Raw genomic sequence first — 23,951 nt, 5'->3', positions numbered from 1 at the left:
ATTAAAGCATCTTCACTTTAGTTATAGTGTCTAAAACATTTGACGAGTACTGTAGGCTACATGTAAGTTAGTGGATTTGCATATATGACATATTACGTAAAATGAAGAGACCACTTTCACAAATGTTTCTTAAAAAGCATCTTTACATGTATTAAACTCATCTTAATTTATTGAGACACTGATGATGAGGTGATCATTTGAACCACATCTGGTTTTATAGGAAGATTATTTAAAAAATCACTGTTGGGATTAAACATTGACATTATCATCATCACCAAAACTGATTTATAAACTCTTTTTAAGCTAAAATATTCATGTTGTGTTGTTGAGGAATGAATATGAACATGTTTTGTTCGCATTATTCAAGATCTGAAAATACTTTTTGTTATTTTTACCAGTTATTTTTGGGAGAAATGTTGCCAGTAGTTAATAGAATAAAACAAAAATGTTCATTTTACTCAAACACACACCTAGAAATAGCAAAACCAGAGAAACTCAGTCTCTTAATTCTTTGCGCAGCTGTAAAAAAACAGTGTCATATATAAACAGACCTGTCTGACCCTTATTAATCTGTATGTTCATGTGTCTTACTATTGTAGAAAGACGACGCTAACCCACAAACCCTGTTAATATGAGCTGGTATTATAAACAGTCACGATTAAACTGAACGAGAAGTAAAGTAGAAAAACATATAGAGAACTGTTAAATGTCTGTTGATTTAATAAATCTACATAATAGATACATAAATACTGTTGACATACCAGTATACCTACTTGCAAAAACTCATCATATATATAATTAAAGCAGAAGTAAGCGATCCGGTGGTTTTGTCTAACTTCCTGTCAGCCGATGAAGTTAGCAGTCCCCGCCCTCGTCCCTACGTCACCACATTCACGCGCATCCCTTGGCTGCACACACAGAGAGGACCGCCCCTTTATGCCGTTCTCTCTCCTCATTGGATAAAGGTTGTAGGATACAAGGAAAGTTTTCTCCTCGGCTTACAGCAGAGCAGAGTGACTGACAGACCCGTGTTTCAGACCAAACACTCTATAGAAGTGATTGCTGTCGGAAGATATAACTATTTAAGACTTATATTAACACAAACATTCTGCTTACTTCTGCTTTAAAGCAGTGGACTGTGCAATAATTGCTGTTATGCATATGTGCAATGCACTTTTACAGCACTTGTGTGTATATATTTAATCCTTTTTTACAGTATTGTAGTATAATATGAATGTATATGTGTGTGTTTGAGGAGAGTGAACGGACACAGTTGTTTTTTTTATGACAGACAGCTAATTTAGTTCTATGTTGAACATGCAAAGACAATAAAGTCATTTTATTCTATTCTATTCTATTTAATATACTGTATATTTAATTTCATATTCACTCCACACACTGATCTCCACATGCACAGATGTGATAGTGATATATCTTCTTCTCCTTATAGAGAGACACATAAAGTCCCACGACTCTGGATATTGAGACATTTGTGTGATATATTATATTTCAGTGTGGGTGGAGGCGACGTGAATGAGCTCATTGTTCCTTCATCATCATCATCATCCACCACCACCACCACCACACGCATCTCTGGTTTGTCTGGACTTAGTTTCTCTGTTTCTCTGTGACACGTTCGCTGACTGTGGGTAGATTGATAATTCACCTGCAGGAAGGAGAAGTCTCTGCTGTGCTCCATCATGGTGATCTCCAGGTTCCCCATCACGATCTCACAGCCGCTGTAGCGCTCCTTCATCAGGTTGTACTGGTTCTCCGAGTTCCCCGTCATGCTCAGGATGTTCTGTGTGCCGTAGCAGACCACCACTGCAGCAGAGACAAACACAACACAACGCAGGGAAACTCTGATTAATCAAAGCAGAAGAGTCAAAACATGCAAATACAAAAGTTATAATTATGTAATATGCATATAAGTAGCTTACTAGCTCCTTATTAGTAATTATTAAGCACGTATTAACACCTTATTCTACCTCTATTACACCATGAATTAAGATTTTTCCTGATATTAACTCTCGCTTATTCAGTGTAAATGAATGCATTGTTGTTTTCTTGTTTCTGAATAATGATGTGAATAACCAGTGGGTTATTTAAGCAATATATCACGACAAATATATTTGCTGCCGCTAGGGTGCGTCTAGATTTCTAGGCTAGATTGGTATAGCATTAATGCATTAATTTACACTGAATAAGCCATAATTAGGAGTTAATATCAGGAAAAATCTTAATTCATGGTGTAATAGAGGTAGAATAAGGCTATGTAGAATAAGGTGTTAATACATGCTTAATAATTACTAATAAGGAGCTACTGTAGTACTATGCATATTAAAGTGGCTGCTGCACTGTTGCACTGTAGATGTTGATTTACTTGAATCCTACTGTTTTTAGAAACTTGTGACTTTTTCTTCACTAAACCTAAAGAGAAACTTCATCTATAAGTTCATCTGAAGCAGCTTTTACATTTTTTTAAACTGTGAGTTGAACTTTTACAGATTCTTTCTGTTTTAAAGGGATAGTAGCATTTTTTTTAAAGTGGGTGGATCTACAAATAGCCCCTAAGTACTTTAATTGCAGTATAGAAGACTCTCTGCACTCCTCCCGTTAGCAACGCCAGCCCATAATAGCCCTGCCCAGAGATTTACAACATACATTGTTGTGAATGGACCCAAAGAAACGGCCTATTTTCACGGCCTAAAAGAGGTTTTACCTGAAAAAAAAAACCCAGTTCCATTGTTCGCTATAATATAATTTTTTCCAGCCCTTCAAAGTGCAGGAAAAACACAGTTTTTATTTGGACCTAACCAACTCACGTATCCCTCCGCCCAGGGTTAGCGCCCGCCGATCAGCAGTTGGTTAGCTCCAAATAAAAACAGTGTTTTTCCTGCACTTTGAGGGGCTGGAAAAAAATATATTATAGCGAACAATGGAACTGTGTATTTTTTTTCAGGTAAAACCTCTTTTAGGCCGTGGAAATAGGCCGTTTCTTTGGGTCCATTCACAACACTGTATGTTGTAAATCTCTGGGCAGGGCTATGGGCTGGCGTTGCTAACGGGAGGAGTGCAGAGAGTCTTCTACTGCAATTAAAGTACTTAGGGGCTATTTGTAGATCATACAACCCCACTTTAAAAAAATGCTACTATCCCTTTAAGTGTTTGTTGTGTTTTGCAGACGACAGCGACTCCGTCTGTTGATTTTATGACCTTTTCTATACAACAGACTCTATAGGCTCCATAGGCTCCAATGGCTTTATATCATGTTCGACAGGTTCTGCAGTCTTGTCAGTGCTGCCGTCAGTTCAGTTGTTCGTTGGATTCTGCAAAACAACTTAATGACAAAATCATATAACTGTGCATGAGTGTTTTGCAGCTCTTTAACAAGTGGAGTCAGATTAGACTGAGAGACTCTGGACTTTCAGTTCACGTCAATTATGATGAAGTTGTGCACTTTGTTCTCTCGTCGTTTGTCGCATTTACACAACTAAACGTGTATTAATCCACTACAGAAAATAGTCCCAGACATAAAACAACTCTACAACGTGAAGAAAACGGTGAATTAACATCAATCAACCTTTCATTGTATTTCACAGAAGTGGAGGGAGAAGCTGCTAATCCAACTGAAGATTTCTTTATTTTATTTTTTAAATAATAAATCCATAATGAAGCAACAGTGTGAGTTTTTTGACAAAGGGCTGTTTTGTGCCACTTACTACAAACCTCAGTGTTGAGCTGCGACTGGGTCAATGAATGTTGTGTAGGAGCGAGAGACAGGACGAGGTTTGTCTTCGTCTTCTCCGACACAAACATACGAGGCCTTGTTTACCGTCTGTGGGACGTTCAGACCTTCACTTTGAGCTGCTTTGCTATTCAAATGTCAGAGGACGGAGCTCAACTGGACCTGACTGCTGCTCCGAGACTCACACACACACGCACACACACACACGCATGCATGCAAACAAGCACAACACACTCAAACAACAACAACAACACACAACGCAATGCAATGTGGATAAAAGTGTGTGGTCAATGGTGAAACTGGGACTTTTAATGGTTCCAGTTTGCAAAGATGTAAATAAGAGCAGGTTCCTTAAAGAGTAAACAAAGAACAAAAGGTGGGATATTTCCATAGTGGATGAATGCACAGCAACATGATAAAAAAAATAATAATAAAGATGGAAATATCTGAACTGTTGTTCTTTGTTTTTCAGCTACAACTTGATTGAACCTTCTTCACATTTGAACAAACTGGCACCATTAAACTTCATTTCTTGTCTTTTTAACCCTGTTTCAACATGTACTGTAGACCAGGGGTTCTCAACTAGTTTCACTCTGGGCTCCACATTTTCCCGTGGTCATTAAGTCGCGACCCACTTTTATAGAATTCAAACCAAGAATTTTTTTTTAAGCCTTTAAAAACTAATTTTGCTCTTTACTGAGCAAAGTGCATTTCAGAGCACATGAATGAAACTGAGGAGTTACCATGACAACTGCTTGTACGGAAGTGAATAAAAAAATATCAAACTGCACAAAATGGAGACCAACAAAATGATATATTTGACTTCTAATGCATCTCTGCATTCAGAGCATGTTCACACAAGTGAATAAATATCAAATTGCACGAAATAAAGACCCACAAAACAAAACAAGATTCACTGCATTCAGGCCACATTAATAAGAAACTGAGATCTTTGCATTCAGAGCAAATAATAAGAAACTGAGGAGGAGCATTACAACTGCATGTGTTCACATTATTTTTCAAAATAAAAGACATGTCCAACATCAGATGTGCATTAAATATTATTTACTTTTTTGACCAGCTGTCCGCGACCCATCCAGAACGGGTCCGCGACCCACTTTTGGGTCCCGACCCACCAGTTGAGAACCACTGATGTAGACAACACAATGTGTCACTCAGGTCGCAGTGTAGTGTCATAATGAGTATAATAGAAACAAGTGGATAAAAGATAAAGTCCACAGCAGCAGAGTTCAAGTTAATGGGACAGAGAGTTTGTTCAATATCACAGCTTCTGGACTTTGCTTGCAAGATAATCAAAATAATAAAACTTTAGAAACTGCTTTGCAACATACAACAGAGTATAAAACACGAATAACACAACACAACACATGCAGACGACCAGCAGCACAGATCAAACTCACAACTGATTAAAATCTGAATTATTAAAGCATTGGTCAAACATTAAATAAATATGTGTGTTTGGGGTTTGGCCTCAAAGTGTCTGGACAGTCTATGAAAGAATCTGGATGTTATCATCGTCGGTTCTGCAGACGAACGTCACCGCGTCACTAAACAGACGCGTGAAAAAGCTTCTTATCGTTTGTCCTCAGATTATTATTATTATTATTATCAGATTTATTGACGAGACAAAGAGGCTGTGGATCTGATCGTGTCTCGGTGAGTGAGTTCATGCGCAGAGAGAATCAACAGTAAACTACACTGCAAAAACTAAATCTAAATCTTACCAAGAATATTTGTCTTATTTCTAGTCAAAATGTCATTTCTAGTCAAAACAAATCTAATTATACCTATTTACACATAGTTATACATAAAAAGTAGCTTGTTTTTAGACACTTTTTACTTATTTCAAGCCTATTTTCATTTGAAATAACTAGAAAAATCTGATTGTGGACAGATTTTCTTTCTTATTACAAGCACAAAAAACTTCACTGGTGGATTTTTCTACTTATTTCAAGTGAAAATGTGTTTGAAACAAGTGAAAATGATCTAAAAACAAGTTCATTTTTAGGTGATGAGTCTTATCTAAAGTGGAAAGAGATTAGTTTTGACTAGAAATGAGACATTTTGACAAGAAATAAGACAAATATTCTTGGAAAGATTTTGAGTTTTTGCAGTGTACAGGTGTTTGTTTTTACAGTAACGTCCTGTTGTTTTCAGAGCAGCAGAAACAATCTTCAACAACACGTCTCGTTTCTGGTTCTCAGGTGAATTTGAACCCTTCGCCTGTGGTTTTAGTCTCAAAACAAACCTCCACACACACACACTTACACACTTACAAACACATCCATCTACTGACACCTGAGTTCAAACAGAGACCAGTAGAATAGAAGATCAACAAGGAAATAAAGAAAACCAATAATTATTAACTTCACCGCAGAATGAGGTGGGTCAAAGTGTGTGTGTGTATGTGTGTGTGTGTGTGTGTGTGTGTGTCCTACATCCATAAATCTTAAGATAAGAATCATTTTATTGTGTTTCTGAGAACATCGAGTTCACAAGAAGAGGACGTTATTACAGTAAAGGGTCACTTCACTCAAATCGAATCAGAAACACATTTAATAAAAACACTCGGAGTGAAAATAACTCTGAAGATATTTTTAGATTCTTTGTTATTTTTCTCTCCGTCTTTAGAAAGTCGAGCTGCTGCTGCGACGACAGAGGTGAAAGGAATTTTGTTTACGCTGCTCAAGGTTTTTTTTATTTTTTATTTCCTGAAATAACGCTGGCGTCAGAACTGAGGCGTCTGTGGACGATCAAGAAGAAGCAGGACGTCGTTTCTTGGAAGAAGAAGAAAAAAAAACATCGACTGATTCATTTAAAATGATGTTTAACAAGTGTTTCATCAGGAGGCTCAAGGCCAAATGACGAGTAACGTGTGTGTTGTGTCTGTGATTTAGGTGAAGTGACACTGAACTGGTTCCACACATAAAGAAGAGTAATTATCATATATGTAAAACGCAGCCTCGGCCTGTACGAGCAGGTTGCCGTGGCCCTGAGGGGAAACTCTCTGTAGGTATCAACTATAATCTATAATCTATAATGATGAGCGATGATGTTACATCACAACGACACCAACGCATCAAGGTGAATGAAAACGATTATTCATCAAATGGAAACAGACACAAAGGGTGTGTTGTTAAAATCATCACATCATCATATTTAGTTACTAGAGGTGCGTGGCTTGGATGTGAGGAGGTGGAGCTTAACTTAACTTAACTTAACTTGACTTGACTTGGCTTGACTTAACTTAACTTAACTTTAGTACTGTAACAACTCTACTTTAAAGGTGTACAGAAAAGAAAATTGAATTTGAGCCCACTCTGGGTCATAAAATTAATGTGATAACTCATCTATCAGACGTTGTAGGCCAAACTTTGTGCAAAATTCTATTTTTGAGTAAATCCGGGATGAAAGTGTGTATTTTTTTTTTCGCATTGGATAATGCAGGCGCACGGATTATACGTCAGCCTGTACACGATTCACCAGCCGCTGATATTGGATCCGTAATCCGTCATTCAAACGTCTGAGACACGCACACACACACGGAGCTCGGTCTCGCCCCAAGCTTTGAATATCCCGCCCGCTCGATAATGACCAATCAAATTCATTTTCCTTACTCGGGTAAACTCGTGTTGCAGCTCGTGACAACTCGGCGCAACAAACAGGACAAACGGCCATTTCTGTACACCTTTAAACTTTACTTTACTTAACTTATTTTAATTTACTCAACTTACAGTAACTAACTTTACTTTACTTAATTAACAACTCTACTCTAAACTTTACTTTACTTAACCTTACTTTAATTTACTTGATAAACTACTCTTCTCTACTCCAAACTTTACTTTACTTAACTTATTTTAATTTACTCAACTCAACTTAAAGGGACAACGAGGAGTTTCTATTCGGTTATAAAAAAGTCTCACGTTAATGTGGATGAATCTCCGCTACCCACACTTGTTAATGGGCCCATTTTTGATAAATATATCGTTCTGTCTCTATCGTTATTTTGTTATTATTAGTGGTGGTGGAAATGCTGGTCGAGCCGACCAGCGTTTTTTACTTTCGGTTTCGCAACGAGTCATGAGAATAACGCAGCTGAATCGCCGTTTATGGTCGGAACTATGACGGTATGTGAACCTCTTTGAACCTCTGACTTTAATTCTTGATGAATGAAAACATGAGTCTGTCTTGCGCCGGTCAAAGAATTTTACGGTGCGCGGAGGCTCATAAATGTAGTGTGAAAACACTTCGCTTTTCCAAAACTCCTCGTTGTCCCTTTAACTTTAAATTTTACTTTACTTTACTTAATTAACAACTCTACTCTAAACTTTACTTTACTTAACCTTACTTTAATTTACTTAATAAACTACTTTTCTCTTCTCTACTCTAAACTTTACTTAACTTGTTTTAATTTACTCAACTAACTAAACTGAACTGAACTGAACTGAACTATAACTGAACTCTAAACTTCACTTTACTTAACCTCACTTTGATTTACTTAATTAACAACTTAACTCTACTCTGCTCTGCTTCACTCACTTTACTTTACTTTACTCAACTCAACCCCAGTGTGACATTTTTAAATGTCAAACAACACAAAACCCACAGACACGAAGAACAGGGAAAAGAAGTAAATCAACTTCTGAATAAACGACTGAAACAATTAAGTGTTTTTGTAAAATAATTGCCGGTTAATTGTCCTACAGTATGTATCTGAGTTCCTCCTTGAACAGGACCAGAAGTCACAAGATGATGAAGATGATTTTCCTACTTTTCTACTTTACGTAATTCAACTGTAATAAAATAAGAACCGTTAAAGAAGCTGGTTTCTTTCCGTGCATGATCCGACTCTACAAACCAAACCGAGCCGCTGCTGTGATTACTAAGCCTGAAAATGTCAGTGTGCGATGTCGGTTAACGAGCTGCTGCTGCTGCTGCAGGGTGAAGCTCTTTATCTGCTGCTGCACCTCAGTCAGAGGACGACTGTTAGGAAACACCTGCACACACAGAACAGAAGCATGTATGTATGTAGAGCATGTGTGTGTGTGTGTGTGTGTGTGTGTGTGTGTGTGTGTGTGTGTGTGTGTGTGTGTGTGTGTGTGTGTGTGTGTGTGTGTACACAGTGCAGGGTGGGTACAATGCACAGTAGAGGGGTGTGTGTGTGTGCACATGTATGTACAGTGTGTATACTATAGTGTGTGTGTGTGTGTGTGTGTGTGTGTGTGTGTGTGTGTGTGTGTGTGTGTGTGTGTGTGTGTGTGTGTGTGAAGTGGTCTGACACATTTGCAGCTGTGGAGGCAGAAAATCTGAACAGGACGAGTGGGTTTTCTCTGTCACAGCAGGACTCAGTGTTGGCAGATGGATGATGGAGAGAAGAAAGAATGGGGTGGAGGGTTCAGAGTCAATGCACACACACAATGACCCTATTTAAAGGGATACGCCAACATTTTTTTTGTGTGTCTTGCCTCACTCCTGAGTCCATGACCAGCAGATAGACACCATCCTTTCGACTGTGTGTGCAGTAACAAGGGAGATACGGGCAGAGCTGGCACACCGCTAATTAGCTTAGCTCAAACGCTGGAAGTGTATAGGTAGTGTTAGCCTGCCTCCTACCCGAGCCGATATCAGCAGTCAGAAGCTGATTTCATTTTAGCTCTAAACTCTGTAAATATATCACTTTATCCACATTTCAAACATTTTAGGTGAGAAAGTAGCCGTTTAGATCAGCAGTGTGTCGTTAATTTGTCTAAATACCAGCTGTTTACAATTTTGTTCGGACGAATTCGGCGCTACTCAAGCTAGCCGTTGTGACCAACGCACTTCCGGTTACTTTCACAAAATAAAACACCCGTTGCCCTTTACGTACAGAAAACCATGACGATAGAATTTGTGCTTTTACTTTGAAATAGGAAGCTAACCTACCCTCGATGTAGCTAGCTTGAACCAAAATAAACCGTCTTTGCTTGAACCCTCCGTTTTGACCGATCTCGTCCCGTTAGCGGCATTTGACCGCTCAAGATGCCTTACCGGAGAGTTTTGTCAGCTCTGAGACGAAGATCGGCCCGCCGGTTTCCGTTTAGAGTTGCTGAAGAGTTTCTCTGATGCCTTTAGGTGGAGGCAGGCTAACACTACCCATACACTTCCAGTGTTTGAGCTAAGCTAATTACGGGTGATACGGCTCTATCTCCCTTGTTACTGCACGCACAGTCGAAAGGATGGTGTCTATCTGCTGGTCATGGACTCGGGAGTGAGGCAAGACACGTAAAAAAAAAAATGTTGGCGTATCCCTTTAACAAAAAAACGTGTGAATGTGGTAGGCTACTAGTGCATCAAGATGCCTCGGAGCCTCTGTGTGTGTGTGCATCGACTTCATCACTATAACCATCCACTCATGAACTCACTGTACAGTAAATGGTGTCATTGTCCTGCAGCAGCCTGACTGTAACCTATCACATAACGAAAACATAACACGGATCAGGTTCAGCTGTTATTTCCATTCGTCTGTTACCAACGGCGAAGAGAGAAAGAGAGAGAGAGAAAAGAAGTGAGCGAGAGAAAGAAAGAAAGAAAACAATGGAGGGAGGAGGAGATAAACAAGCCCATTAAAAGCGGTTGAGACGATGACTGAAGTAAACAGAAACTTGGCACAGGACGGACAGAGATTACCGCTGCATACCTCACAGGTGAACGTGCGCTTACACTCACACACACACACACACACACATGCACACACCCATGCATGCACAAACACAGACAAAGCCAGAACAGACACCTGAGCACATGAACTGATTTGTTTCATGGTGCATTCACTGACTGACTGGTTGGAGGGTTGTGTGTACAAATGTGTGTTTCATTACTTCACGTCAGGGTTTGGCAACTCGCCGCAGCAGCATATTTGCTTTTGGACGCATCTGTTATTTCTGCTGAAGTCACACCTGTAAAAAGCCCAGAAGCTCCAGAAAGAAAGAAAGATAATAAATCAAAGTTGAATCATACAGTATGAGGCAAACGCTGTTGCATTACTTCACTGATCCTGACTTTAAATGAACAGAGTCAATGTTTTTTCTCACGGGGATGATTAATTCCTGTGTTTGAGTTTGTAAATCATTTGTGTCTCTCCATGTTTTACAGGTGAAATGTGCAGGATGGGTTTCATTTAGTAAATGAAAAAAAAAAAAGCCTTTGAAGATTTGCATAAAGCCTCATTAAAACTGACGTGTTGATGTCAGAGCAGCTTCACCTTCATGCATCTGCAAAACAACAGCAGCGTCTTTCACAACCGCTCAACAAAAAATCCTGTTTGACAACTGGATTGACGGACGACTAAAAGGTTATTTGGTCTGTTAAAGGTTGAAATGTGGTTAAATTCACAAGAAAATGAGATATCATGATAATAAAATATAACAAAGAAAAGAGAATCAGAGTCTCATCGGTTTGTAGCTACTGTAGGTTTTTGTATTAGTGTGTTTGTATTTGTTCTTTTGTGTGTGCCATCAGCTGCCTAAACAGCGATGAGCTCATGTTCACATTGTTGTTTTGTGCGACACTCGACTCGACTCGCCTGCTGCCAGGTGACAGCAGCAGCGACAACAAGAGGTCAAACGTCACTCAGATTCAAATCACAACAACAACTCTCTGACTCTGCCACAACATCAACAGGAAGCGACCGAGTGAATCTACAACTCGACTCCAGACAAACACACAGACACATGGTCGTTCACCGATCAGTCATCAATCAATCAATCAATCAATCAATCAATCAATCAATCAATCAATCAATTGGAAATCAACTCTTGTTTGTGAGGACGTTTAAGTTTTTAGTCTGACATTTGAGGAAACATTCAACAACTGACAAATCAATAAAGAAAATAATTTAACTTTAGCCTACTAACTGAACTAACTTTACTTTAACTAACTAACTAACTCTAACCCTTAATTAATTAATGACTTAACTCAACTTAACTGAGCTTTGCTCCAACGATCTACTTACCCTAACTTAAACTTTACCTTACTTTAATTTACCTACTACTACCTTAGCTTAACCTAACTTCACTTCATTTACTTATTTGACTAGGCTACTTAACCTAACTTAATCTTACCTTTATTTATTTAATACATGACTTAACTTAACTGAACTTTACTTTAACAAACTACTTAACCTAACTTAAACTTTACCATACTTTAATTTGATTTAAGTCACTTAATTGACAACTTTTAACTTAACTTTACTGATCCTTACTTTAATTGACTTAATGACCTACTTAACCTAACTTAACTTAATCTTACCTTTATTCATTTAATTAATGACTTAACTTTATGTAACTTAATTGAACTTTAATTAACTTACTTATTTCTTAATGAACTAGGCTACTTAACCAAATCTTACCATTATTTATTTAACTAATGACTTAATAACGTAACTCAAACTTTAATTATCTGACCTATCTTTTTAAAAAGCTACTTAACCTAACTTAAACACTACCTCACTTTACTTTACTTATCCTTCATTTAATTTACTTAACTGACTACTTAACCTAACTTAACTTAATCTTACCTTTATTTATTTTCATAAATGACTTATTTTTAGGTAACTTAATTGAACTTTAACTAACTGACCTACATTTTTAATGAGCCACTTAACTTAAACTTTACTTTACTTTACTTATCCTTCCTTTAATTTACTTAAGTGACAACTTAACTTAACTAAAACCCATGGCATGTTTCCTCAAAGTCAATCTCTGTGTGTTTTTCTACCTTAACCTAAACCTTGTTCAAAGAGGTTTCGACATGATGATAAAAGTTTCCCACTTCAAAGCGCATGCAGCTCTCTGGGCTGCGGTCCGACCAGCTTAAACCCTGAAACAACCGAGACAAAAAACATGATGAAGCGCAGAGGATCGTGGGAGAGTGACTGACTGACTGACTCACTGCAAACCCGTTCGACGTGTACGCAACCGGTTCTGGCTGCTGCTGCTGCTGCTTCACGGGGAGTTACAGGTGTTCTCCACTCAGCAGAGCACGAGCCCAGGTGTTCACGAGGGGATTTATCAGAGTTTAATACGGTATTCATGATCAGAAACTCCATGCGTGCGTGTGTGTGAGAGAGAGAGTGTGTGTGTGTATGTGTGTGTGTGTGTGTGTGTGCCCACCTCCTTGTGTCTGCGCGCTGCACACCTGCAGAGCGCGCGGCAGCAGCAGCAGCGGCAGCAGCACGCGCAGCAGCAGCAGCACCTGCCGCACCTTCCTCGTGAGCGCCGTCATCCTCATTCAAATGATCCAAGTGTCGATGTCGACTCACACAACCAACAACAGCAGCAGCGTCATATTAACCAGAGGAAACTAGTCCGTTTGTCCAGAAGCGTCCACAGCAGAGAGTCCATCCAGACCAGACAGCAGTGGAACATTAAATCCAACAGGTTCTTCCTCTTCCTCCTCTTCCTCTTCCTCTTCCTCTTCTTCCTCCTCTTCTTCCTCAGGTGAACTCCGGATTCTTCCTCCTGTGTTAAAAACCTTGTTGGAGTGTGTGTGTGTTTTCTCTCTGTCACATCTGACTGAGCTGAAACTTCTCTGAGCTCTGACTGACTGACACGGATCACTACGGCTCCGTGATTGGAGCGAAGCGGCGCAGCCAATCAGCGGCCGGAGCGACTCTTTTCTCCTGTGGTGGCACTGATTTACCCGCAGGCTCCTCCCACCACGGCCACGGAGCACAGAGTGACGAGGAGGAGGAGAGATGAAGTGTGAGGAGGAGGACGCAGTGGGAAGTTTAAAACTGTTTGAAACAAGTGTTTTACAGTAACTATGTTTAAAGGGATAGTTAACCCAAAATTCAAATTTCACTTATTATCTACTCACCCTCATGGGGGGGGGGGGGGGGGGGGGGTCCGCGCAGCAGTATTTGTCCATATAATGGTTGTCAATGGATACCAACTTTCTTCGTCCAAAAAGACACACCAAAAAACATCCAAATACCTCCATAGTGCTCGTCTGTAATGTCCCTCTTGTATTGAAGCCCAAACATGAGAAATTGTTCTGCCGGTCAGTGCAAATCACGCGAGATTTGCACAGACACAGGAAGAGCAGTGAACCGAGACACTGGGAGCTTCTGCTACAAACAAGCTTAAAATATAGACTTATTTAATTTTTTTCGGAACAATTTCTCATGTCGGGGCTTCAATACAAGAAGAACATTACAGACGAGCACTATGGAGGTATTTGGATGTTTTTTGGTGTGTCTTTTTGGACGAAGAAAGTTGGTATCCATTGACAACCATTATATGGACAAATACTGCTGCGCGGAGCCCCCCAGTAACTCAGAGAAGGAATGGAGGACTCTGAAACTTCTCCCAGCCCTTAGTCGACATGAGGGTGAGTAGATAATGAGTGAAATTTGAATTTTGGGTGAACTATCCCTTTAATATGGATGGTGCGTTCAGGGCGCATCAGGATTTACAGGTTCAGGGTCGAAAAACACATTTTTCTCTCTTTATTGATCGATAGTTGTGACTGATCTTGACCTTTATGCAGAGAGTGTGAGTCTGAAGGATCTGAATGTGTGGAAATATGTTTATTTATAGAGCAGTTTTCACAGTGGAGTGCTTTACCATTAAAATGAATTAAAATACAATAAAACTAAGAACCGGTCCCTCGCTTTAATGTGTCCACAGGAACACTTCCTGTTGTGTTGTGTGTTTTTGCAGCTCATGTGTTGTTGAAGATGTTTTCTGAGTGTGTTGCACCTTTTGTGTCTCTGCAGGTATTTTCCTAATGTCCAGTGAATTGACCCCTCAGGCCACCGTACCTTTCTGTAGGTCTGTAGGCTGTTTTTGTGTCACAACTGCTGAACTCAAACTAGAAAAATACAATAAAACTAAGATAAAAACAGCAGATAATGTATAATAAACAGCACAACATTTCTATTATTAAACAGAAAGCCAGAGCAATGAGGATCAATTAATAGATTAAAGATTAATCACTATAGGGTTTTTCAAACTAAAAGTTAGCCTGCAAGTTTTTTTTTCACAATAAAAGCCTTTAAACATGGTTAAGGTGAAGAAAGTCTTCTTAATAACTTAGAAGAGACTAAATTGAAGATTAAAAAGACACAAGCAGACTGGAGATTTAAAGCTGAGAGACTAAAGGTCACATTTATATAAAAACAATAGTTTGTTATAAAATCTGTGAAGACAAGAAAACACAAAAGAGAAATAAATCATAGTTTGATTCGTGCACGAGTCAAACGTTTAAAAGAACATGAAAAAGTTGCAGCAGCAGAAAGAAAGAAAGAAAGAAAACCTGCTGCTCTGTGTGTAGTTTTGCCCTCAAAAGGCAGCGATTAACAACACAAACACTAATCACACTAATCGCACTAATAATCACTGACTCCTTTTTACACAACTGAGGTTTCACAACAACAACGTTGACGTCGCCAACGCCGCCGCCTTTATCTGTCAGGACGAACTAGTGACAGAGGAATGTGGAGCGACAGAGGACGACGAGAAACAAGAGTTCAGTCAGTCGACACATCATCAACACACACACACACACACACACACACACACACACACACACACACACACACACACACACACACACACACACACACACACACACACACACACTACTATATACGGATGTTTTCAGGCTTGTTCTCAGCTTTGAGGTGATTCATGTTTAACTTTAAATTAGTCACATCATGTTTGATGGGAAAAGTTACAAAGTACAAGTATAAACAGAGGAGGTGTTTCATTAATGACTGTGTGAATAGAACTGTCATGTTTCATAAACTACTCACTAACTACGGTGGCCCTGAGGGGTCAAGTCCCCGCAGCAGCTGAAGAAAAAACTACTTCATCAGTTGGACAAATCATGAGCTGCATTACAGTAAAAACTCACTGTACTGGTCCCTCAGTTTGACCGGTCCCTCGCTTTGACCGGTCCCTCGCTTTATTGTGTCCCCAGACTGGTCCCTCGCTTTGATTGGTCCCTCGCTTTGACCGGTCCCTCGCTTTGACCGGTCCCTCGCTTCATTGTGTCCCCTGACCGGTCCCTCACTTTGACTGGTCCTTCGCTTTGACCGGTCCCTCGCTTTATTGTGTCCCCAGACCGGTCCCTCACTTTGACTGGTCCTTCGCTTTGACTGGTCCCTCGCTTTATTGTGTCCCCAGACCGGTCCCTCGCTTTATTGTGTCCCCTGACCGGTCCCTCGCTTTGACCGGTCCCTCGCTTTACTGTGACTGGTCCATCTCTTTGACCGGTCCCTCGCTTTGACTGGTCCTTCGCTTTGACCGGTCCCTCGCTTTACTGTGACTGGTCCATCTCTTTGACCGGTCCCTCGCTTTGACCGGTCCCTCGCTTTGATCGGTCCCTCAATTTGACCGGTCCCTCGCTTTGACCGGTCCCTCGCTTTGTTGTGTCCCCAGAGTGGTCCCTCGCTTTGACCGGTCCCTCGCTTTGACTGGTCCCTCGCTTTATTGTGTCCCCTGAGCGGTCCGCCGCTTTCACTGGTCCCTCGCTTTATTGTGTCCCCAGACTGGTCCCTCGCTTTGACTGGTCCCTCGCTTTGACTGGTCCCTCGCTTTGACTGGTCCCTTGCTTTATTGTGTCCCCTGACCGGTCCCTCGCTTTGACTGGTCCCTCGCTTTGTTGTGTCCCCAGACTGGTCCCTCGCTTTGACTGGTCCCTCGCTTTATTGTGTCCCCAGACTGGTCCCTCGCTTTGACTGGTCCCTCGCTTTATTGTGTCCCCAGACCGGTCCCTCGCTTTGACTGGTCCCTCGCTTTATTGTGTCCCCTGAGCGGTCCGCCGCTTTCACTGGTCCCTCGCTTTATTGTGTCCCCAGACTGGTCCCTCGCTTTGACTGGTCCCTCGCTTTATTGTGTTCCCTGACTGGTCCCTCGCTTTATTGTGTCCCCAGACTGGTCCCTCGCTTTGACTGGTCCCTCGCTTTATTGTGTTCCCTGACTGGTCCCTCGCTTTATTGTGTTCCCTGACTGGTCCCTCGCTTTATTGTGTTCCCTGACCGGTCCCTCGCTTTGACCGGTCCCTCGCTTTATTGTGTTCCCTGACTGGTCCCTCGCTTTATTATGTTCCCTGACCGGTCCCTCGCTTTATTGTGTTCCCTGACTGGTCCCTCGCTTTATTATGTTCCCTGACCGGTCCCTCGCTTTATTGTGTCCCCAACAACACTTCCTGTTGTGTGTTTTTGCAGCTCATGTGTTGTTGTTGAAGATGTTTTCTGAGTTTGTTGCACCTTTTGTGTCTCTGCAGGTGTTTTGACCCCTCAGGGCCACCGTACCTTTGGGTCACATTGCTGAACTAACCCTCTGTTCTCCGTCCTCACGATGTCTCACGATGCTTCAGTGGTTTCACAGTGGAGTCAGAGCAGGTGAGTCACTTCCTCCGTCCCTTTCTTCACCTGAATCACCACTAATAAACTCATTTTATCGACGTTTTGATAACATTCCTGCTTCTCTGACACACTCGGGATCTGCAGGAACGTCAGCTGTTGTGCAAGTGAACGACCTTTGACCTCCGCTCCTTCGTTGCAGCTGCTGGGACTGGGACTTTATTTTATTGCTGCGTGATTTTACTGCTGCACGACCTCTGGATCTCTGACTGTTTGTTTGTTGTTTTTGTCTGCACTGCAAAAACTCAAAATCTTACCAAGAATATTTGTCTTATTTCTAGTCAAAATGTAATTTCTAGTCAAAACTAATCTCTTTACACCTAAAATTAGACACATCACATAAAAAGTAGCTTGTTTTTAGACACTTTTTTTTTACTTCTTTCAAGCATATTTTCACTTGAAACAAGTAGAAAAATCTGACAGTGGAGCAAGTTTTTCTTCCTTATTACAAGCACAAAAAAACTTGCTTTCACTGGCAGATTTTTCTACTTATTTCAAGTGAAAATTTGTTTGAAACAAGTGAAAATGATCTAAAAACAAGTAGGTTTTTAGGTGATGAGTCTTATTTTAAGTGGAAAGAGATTAGTTTTGACTAGAAATGAGACATTTTGACAAGAAATAAGACAAATATTCTTGGAAAGATGTTGAGTTTTTGCAGTGTGTTGTTGTTGAATTTTTTCTTCCAGCGTTACACAATAAAGCAGATCAACCCAACAACAACAACATCTGGCACAGACTCGTGTCGTGTGTGTGTCTCCCATTGTCACGCTGTCATTCAGGCTTCACGTCGTAAACACGTCTGTCTGTCCATCGGAGTGGACGAGCAGGACGAGCTGAAGGAACCGGCTCGTCCTGCAGCTCCAGTCTGCGTCGCACACATAAACACTCACAAACTCACAAACTCACAAACTCACACACACACACACACACACACACACACACACACACACACACACACACACACACACACACACAAGGAAACCTCCTGTGTGTGAGTGAAATTCCTCTACCAGAGTCAGAGGCGTTGAAAAAAAACAAACACAAACGGTTAATATTTCACCTCCACCAGGAAGTCGTTCCCAGAAATCTCTCTCTTCGTTTGTAGAGTTACACATAGCTACAATGCACACTGAGAAAAACACAACCTGATGAGTAACAGGAGGAATTCAAACAGAGGCTGCAACAGTTTCTAACATTTCACATTTCATCTGCAGCGTCTCTGTGAATTAAGAGTCGATTTCAAGCTAAATAAAGTTTGTGTCTGTTGATATGGAAAGGGTTTTTCACAGATGTTGTAACTCTCCATCTCCTCTTCCTGTGCTCATGTCAGATTTTGCAGGACTAGGAGCACAGTGATCCCACATTTAATATGTTAGGAGTACAAACAGAACATTTAAGGGGCGCACGCACACGGTAAATTTACTTGCAAAGCAAATATTCACATCACATTATTAAAGGGATGCTTCACCCAAAATTGGCCTGGAACCCTGTTTTGACATTCAAAACACATGCAAAGACAAAAAAAAATGTGCAACAAAAACTCACAACACAGCAGAAGTGTTCATTAGTCTTTAGCCTGGTCCGTCTCTTTATTCTGTCCCCCAGAAACACTTCTGTTATGTTGTGAGTTTTTTTTTTTTTTTTTTTGTCAAACTAATGAAGTTGTTTTGTTTTGTTTTTTTGAATTTGTAGCATGTGATTTGATCTGTAGCTGTGATTTGACCCCTCATGGCCACCATAAGACAGTGATTATCACAGCTGCAGGACCCATATGTTTGTATGATGCAGCAGTTTCTACATTCTCATTGTGTTTTATTTGCTCTTCAGCTGCAGCTGTTCAATCTAAAGTCAATAATCAAACACAGACACAGTTAAAATGAAGAAGGTATTTGAACCAGAGGAGTTCCCACTGTCCTGATGAAACATCCACAGGTGAACATGAGGACAGGAGGACGCCCCCTTGTGGCCTGTGGACAGAACTACAGAGTCTTTAATAACACAATCAATCAGAAAGTCAAAGATCTTCAGTTCACAGGAAAATTAAAACCACACACAAACAGAATTACTTACTTTTTATTAAATATTAACTATTAAAAAAAATAAAGTTTTGGATCGTCCACACCTTTCTATGAGGAACAGGTTTTTTCCACAGAGCCAGGCCTTTTAATAATTAATAAAAGTTAATTATTTATTATTAGGTCTGAAGCTGAAGGTTCTTTGAAACAGGTGAGATAAGATCAGGTTTCTACACAACAACATCATCACCATCAGAGGAAACAGATGAATTTTCAAAATAAAGTTATATTAGAAGAAAATGTTTCATCTACAATCACTTTACACTTATACATATTCATAATTGTATTATTACTTGTTACAATAATGCACTTTCTTTTTGTTGTTATTGTTGTTACAGTATTGAATCGTCCTGAATCTTTGCGTTTTTTTCAGGGAGGTGTTTTGTAAAAGCCCATTCAGGGTTTTTAACCTCTCCTGCACTTACTTTTCTTATTGCATTTCTGTTTTTGTAATTGTCCTGGACTTTTATGGTGCAAACAAATAAAATTAAAACTAAAACATGTCCTACCACTCATTCAGTTCATTATAGAAGAAGACGACAATTTAATATAAAAAACATAATATTATAATAATTAGCTTATCAGGAAAAATTAGAAAACACTTTTGAACTCTACTCTTATTTTTACACAATGCATGATGGTATATTTTGTTTGTTAGTGATTATTGTTCATGTTACTTTCCACTATGATTTATATAGAGTGCTATAATTCTCACAGACAGAAGGTTTTTTATTTGTTCTTCATGTTTTTGTGACTTTTTATTGTTGTCGGGGTTAGGGTTAGGGGTCAGTTTTTTTTGTCTTTTTCTTGTCACTTAATTTTGGTGTAAAAGATCAACATTGTTGTTTCATTCACTTGCTCAGCTTTGATCAATGAGGCATAAACAAATGATTTTTGTGCAGATTTATACTGAATTGTTTTGGGGGTTTTTAAAAACTCTTTCACACACATTTAGGAGAGCACTAAAGTCTCTCCTGCTAACCAGCCAATACTTTCCACATGGTCTGCCTATCTAAACTGGGATTATTTTATATTTCTTATCATATTAAGTTTATTAAGCTTTTTGTATTGCATTGTACAATGTTAAATCATGTTAAACCATGTTTGTATTTATTATGTATGAACGACTTTTGTACCTCACAAATGTATGCTCATTAGCTTAGAACTGTAGTCGGAGAATGCCACCCTACAAGCCCCTGGAGCGTTTTTTGGCATTCCCCTTCACATTGTTTTGGATTTTATATGTTATATCTTTTTTAACTTTGATATGTGAAAATAAATAAACAAACAAACAAACAAACAAACATACATAGCAAAACAATGCAGTTTAATTTAATGAATGAGATCAAACTTATTGTTCAGATATTTGAACTTAATGAAAAAACTGTTTTTCTCATTTGAAAATTGAGGTAAATGAGGAAAAACCTGTTGGAGTTTGTTCTTCTCTGTTGGTGTCAGTGTTTCATGGAGAAACTCACTCACAGCTGATACAGAAAATGGGTTTATTTATTTGTAATACAGCAGGATTCAGTTTGTTGTGTCACATCACATACACATGTCTCCATGTGTTCAGCATCGAGTCACTGAGTCGTCACCGTTTTGTAAATCTACTTGTGTAACTAGAACGGTACAGAATGAATCATGTTGTTTTGTTCGCACTGGTTATCATTGTTTCACAGACACAAGAAGTCTACATCAAAGTTTCTTTACACCCCGAAAAACAAACCAACAGAATAAAAATCTACCACCAAATATGAATCAGAAAGTTTTGTTCGTTTTTTGCTTTTTTCTACTGGAAAAACAAAAGGATGTATGCTATTGGATGAAACCTTTGCTGTCTAACCATCTCAAACTGTGGTGCAACCTGCCTTTAGAGGGCATAGAGACATAATTCTTTAATATATTTAATAATATATGTGACACAAAAACAAAACAAATCAGTTTGAAGTCTTTACTAAATATATATAAGGCCACAAAACCCAAACGATTAAAGAACTCATGACTGGACAGACACACAACAGAAGAAGCCGACAAAGACGACGACGAGGATGATGATGATGAGTTGAGTTGGTGAAGTGGAAACACAGTTTGCCGTTGTGTCACTAACAAACACCGTGTTTTTGGCACAGAGAGTTTTTAAAGGACAGAGATCTGTGGGTTCTGCTGGTTTCAGAGGTGATGCTGTTCAACAGGTGAATGGTGGACGATGTGGAACTACAACACACACACACACACACACACACACACACACACACACACACACACACACACACACACACACACACACACACACACACACACACACACACACACTGATCTGGTCGGCCTGCTTCCTGTCTCATAAAAGGTAAATAAAAGTTAAACCAGAAGTAAGCGATCCGGTCGTTTTGGCTAATGCTGCGTTCCAGGCAGGCTTTTGAAACCGTAAATTACAGCTTCAAGTCACAACTTACGACTTTGTAGCGTTCCAGGCAACCCACTCGTGTTTTTCCGACCTGTTTTACCTGTGAAAGTCACTACAACGGCCACTCGTAACTTCTGACCCGTGAACTCGTACCAGATCGAACTGGTACGACTTCACAGGTCGGAAAAACAAGAGTTACGAGTTGCCTTGAACGCACCATAACGTCTTGTCAGCCGATGGGGTTAGCAGCCCCCGCCCTCGTCATGGATCTATTGGTCCTCGTCCCTGCACACACAGCCCTTCATGCCGTTCTCTCTCCTCATTGGATAAAGGTTGTAGGATACAAGGAAAGTTTTCTCTTCGGCTCAGAGCAGAGCAGAGTGACTGACAGACCCGTGTTTCGGTCCAAACACTCTATATAAGTGAGTCAGAAGATATAACTATTTAAGACTTATATTAACACAAAAATATCGCTTACTTCTGCTTTAAATAATAAATCTCATCACAGATCGATGGACAGGAACACAGGTTCACCTGTAGGCCGAACTCTTTCACAATAAAAGACCCTTAAAACTGACTATTGTTTGAAAAGAAAACCAGCAGGATGAGTTGGTTTCTGTGTCGTATCTGAACCAGAACTCATAAATCTACCGGTTGGTTCCGGTTCTGGAGGTCGAGGATCATGGACCTTTGGAAATCTTTAAAGGTGCATTGTGTAGGAATTCCTCCCATCTATAGCGTTGCGGTTGTATATCGCAACTAGCAACTCAATCGTATTTTTCATGCTGCATTCACGTGAAATTGGGCAGACGGCAGACGTTAACGGCATAATAGTTTGCGTATTGTTTACCTGACCCACGTTTTTACCGTCTTTCTCTGGACTTCTGTGCCTAAAATGACATCTGGTTTGTTAGCGACGGCCGTCTGCCCGACTGCAGGTGAATGCAGCATCAGTGTAATGCTCCATTCCTCCTCGCTGCGTTACCGCGGTGACTTTTCACAGACGCCACCTCGACCTGAGCCGACAGCTCCGGTGTCTCCGCTGAGTTTCCGTGGTTTCCTACCGTCACGCTGCCACTGAACGTAAAAACATGGCGACACCACATGGCAGCCAGCACCGAGCTTACCCGCTCCATGTAGATATGAATGATATGAACGGCTCATCCTCTGTTGCTCACCCTGAGGTTTCTCCTGTTTTTCCCTGTTAAAAGGGTTTCCATGGAGTTTTTCCTCAGTGGATGTGAGGGTCTAAGGACAGAGGATGTTGCTACGATGCCATGTAAAGCCCTTTGAGACAAACTGTTTGTAAAAACGGGCTATACAAATAAAATTGCCTTGCCTTGCCTTGCCTTGCCTCATTCAGAGCTGAAAGGAACACTTCACTTTGTTGATGGGGGGGGGGGGGGGGGATTACTGATTAATGAAAAACAGACTGAAGAACCAAATAATCGATTTTCGTTAGATAGAGAAGTTACACAATGTCCCTTTAAAACAACAATTTTTAAAAAGAAGACGACGGTGGAGTTTCCCAGGATGAGGCAGAAAGAGGACGAGCTGATCCTCATGATTTAACACTAATGAGTAAAGATCAGAGCCACCGACACACACACACACACAAACACACACAGGACACGTGGACACACACACACACACACACACACACACACACACACACACACACATAAACACACATATACACGGGACACATGGACACACACACACACACCTGATCTGAGAATCAAAGTGCTGCAGCGTCGCTCACTACATGAAAAACAGAAGTGATTGTTCTCCAACGTGGCTCCGTTACCTCCAACACACTAATACACAAAGTGCAACTGACTGCGTGGACGACACACACACACACACACACACACACACCTACGCACACACATACACACACACATATCAACATAAAAAGTCGTATTTAGAGACTCAGTGACTCAGCGAAGTCACACATGACTCAGCACGGCACCGACGGACGGACAGACAGGACGAGAGGAGGAGTGTGTCTGTGTGTGTGTGTGTGTGTGTGTGTGTGTGTGTGTGTGTGTGTGTGTGTGTGTGTGTGTGTGTGTGTGTGTGTGTGTGTGTGTGTGTGTGTGTGTGTGTGTGTGTGTGAAACGTGGAGGTGTGAAAATTTATTAAAACCTCAACAGACTGAAAATGAAAAATCTTTTCCCCCCTTACTCCTAAATCTTGTTTTGCACCGTTCAACCCTGAACCCCGGACAAAGAAACAGGTGGACGGTTCTTCCTCCTCCTCCTCCTCTTCCTCTTCCTCCTCCTCTTCTCCTCC

General features: G+C 40.5%; 2 protein-coding genes across 2 annotated transcripts in view; both read right to left on the bottom strand.

Moving 5' to 3' along the window:
- Nucleotides 1-7,596, bottom strand: part of LOC310986099 (proliferation-associated protein 2G4-like) — a 70,742-nt gene extending 63,146 nt beyond the window's left edge. The window contains exon 1 of the mRNA XM_083971862.1: nucleotides 7,590-7,596. The gene's annotated coding sequence lies outside the window, so the exon portion shown is untranslated. The remainder of the gene's footprint in view (nucleotides 1-7,589) is intronic.
- Nucleotides 1-13,030, bottom strand: part of erbb3a (erb-b2 receptor tyrosine kinase 3a) — a gene marked incomplete at its 5' end in the record, with an annotated part of 49,750 nt that extends 36,720 nt beyond the window's left edge. The window contains 2 exons of the mRNA XM_083971165.1: nucleotides 1,667-1,824; nucleotides 12,919-13,030. Coding sequence (XP_083827291.1) covers nucleotides 1,667-1,824; nucleotides 12,919-13,030 — 270 coding nt within the window. The remainder of the gene's footprint in view (nucleotides 1-1,666; nucleotides 1,825-12,918) is intronic.
- Nucleotides 13,031-23,951: the final 10,921 nt, after the last annotated feature.

Source organism: Trachurus trachurus (genome assembly GCF_905171665.1).
Source record: "Trachurus trachurus genome assembly, chromosome: 5".
Classification (NCBI taxonomy): domain Eukaryota; kingdom Metazoa; phylum Chordata; class Actinopteri; order Carangiformes; family Carangidae; genus Trachurus; species Trachurus trachurus.
Note: the sequence above shows the minus strand (reverse complement) of the source record. Positions and strands in the feature narration are given on the sequence as shown.